Source organism: Salmo salar, chromosome ssa04 (genome assembly GCF_905237065.1).
Source record: "Salmo salar chromosome ssa04, Ssal_v3.1, whole genome shotgun sequence".
Classification (NCBI taxonomy): domain Eukaryota; kingdom Metazoa; phylum Chordata; class Actinopteri; order Salmoniformes; family Salmonidae; genus Salmo; species Salmo salar.
Genome location: NC_059445.1, coordinates 89,042,255 through 89,043,240, shown reverse-complemented (window position 1 = coordinate 89,043,240; position 986 = coordinate 89,042,255). Strand labels below are relative to the sequence as shown.

The following is a 986-nucleotide window of genomic DNA, read 5'->3' as shown; positions in this document are numbered from 1 at the left end:
TTTACTGTAAATGCGATGCTAATGCCCCTAGCATGGGTTTCTATACAATGCTAATGTCCCTAGCATGGATTTATATATACACGATGCTAATGCCCCTAGCATGGGTTTACTGTAAATGCGATGCTAATGTTCTTGGCATGAGTTTATATACAATTCTAATGTCCCTAGCATGGATTTATATATACAATGCTAATGCCCCTAGCATGGATTTATATATACACAATGCTAATGCCCCTAGCATGGGTTTACTGTAAATGCGATGCTAATGTCCTTGGCATGAGTTTATATACAATGCTAATGTCCCTAGCATGTTTACAGTTAATACTTAAACATCTCACCAATATAGAATATTTTTTATTGATCTGAACGCCAGTCATTGGGCTGGACATTTCAATGAGAACTCAAGTGTTAGTCTTTTATGTGACAATTTGAAAGCACTAATTCATCTGGCAATAGGCCCAAGTGCAGTGACTATACACAGTAGAAACAGGTACACACACACACACATCAACATTCAATAGGAAACTATCTCATAGATTGGAAATCAGGCATTTACACTGATTCCAATGCTTCCAGATTTAAACTGTTCTACATTAGGACTGAGTAGACATCGCAATGAAAAGACAAATATAATGGAAACATCTTAGGAGACTAGGGAGTATATATTCAGAAGGAGCAGTAGTGTAGAAGCAGAGAGGACAGCAGTGCAGGCGGCCACGGGGGGAAAGGAGATGGGGGCAGCTGTTCCTCTGATCAGGAGAGTCTCAGGACCCCAGCGCTGTGCTGTTCAGTTCATACAGACACCATTGGTCCCTGCAGAGACTCAACCCAGTCCCTCTACCCCTCTCCTCTCTCCCCTCCTTCCCCCCCTCTCTCCTGTCTCAGAAGGGTGAGGTGAGCTCCAGGGAGGGTGAAGGGGTAGAAGAGTTGGTCCAGTCCAGGGTGAGGTTGGAGTGGCTGTGGATGGAGGGTGCAGGAGGGGGACA

General features: G+C 44.2%; 1 protein-coding gene across 1 annotated transcript in view; it reads right to left on the bottom strand.

The window, feature by feature from the left end:
- Window positions 1-338: 338 nt before the first annotated feature.
- slc47a1 (solute carrier family 47 member 1) overlaps window positions 339-986 on the bottom strand; it is a 38,512-nt gene continuing 37,864 nt past the window's right edge. The window contains 1 exon segment of the mRNA NM_001141764.1: window positions 339-986. This exon segment is cut by the window's right edge and continues 207 nt beyond it. Within this exon segment, the coding sequence (NP_001135236.1) occupies window positions 882-986 (105 nt within the window). The 3' untranslated portion in view covers window positions 339-881.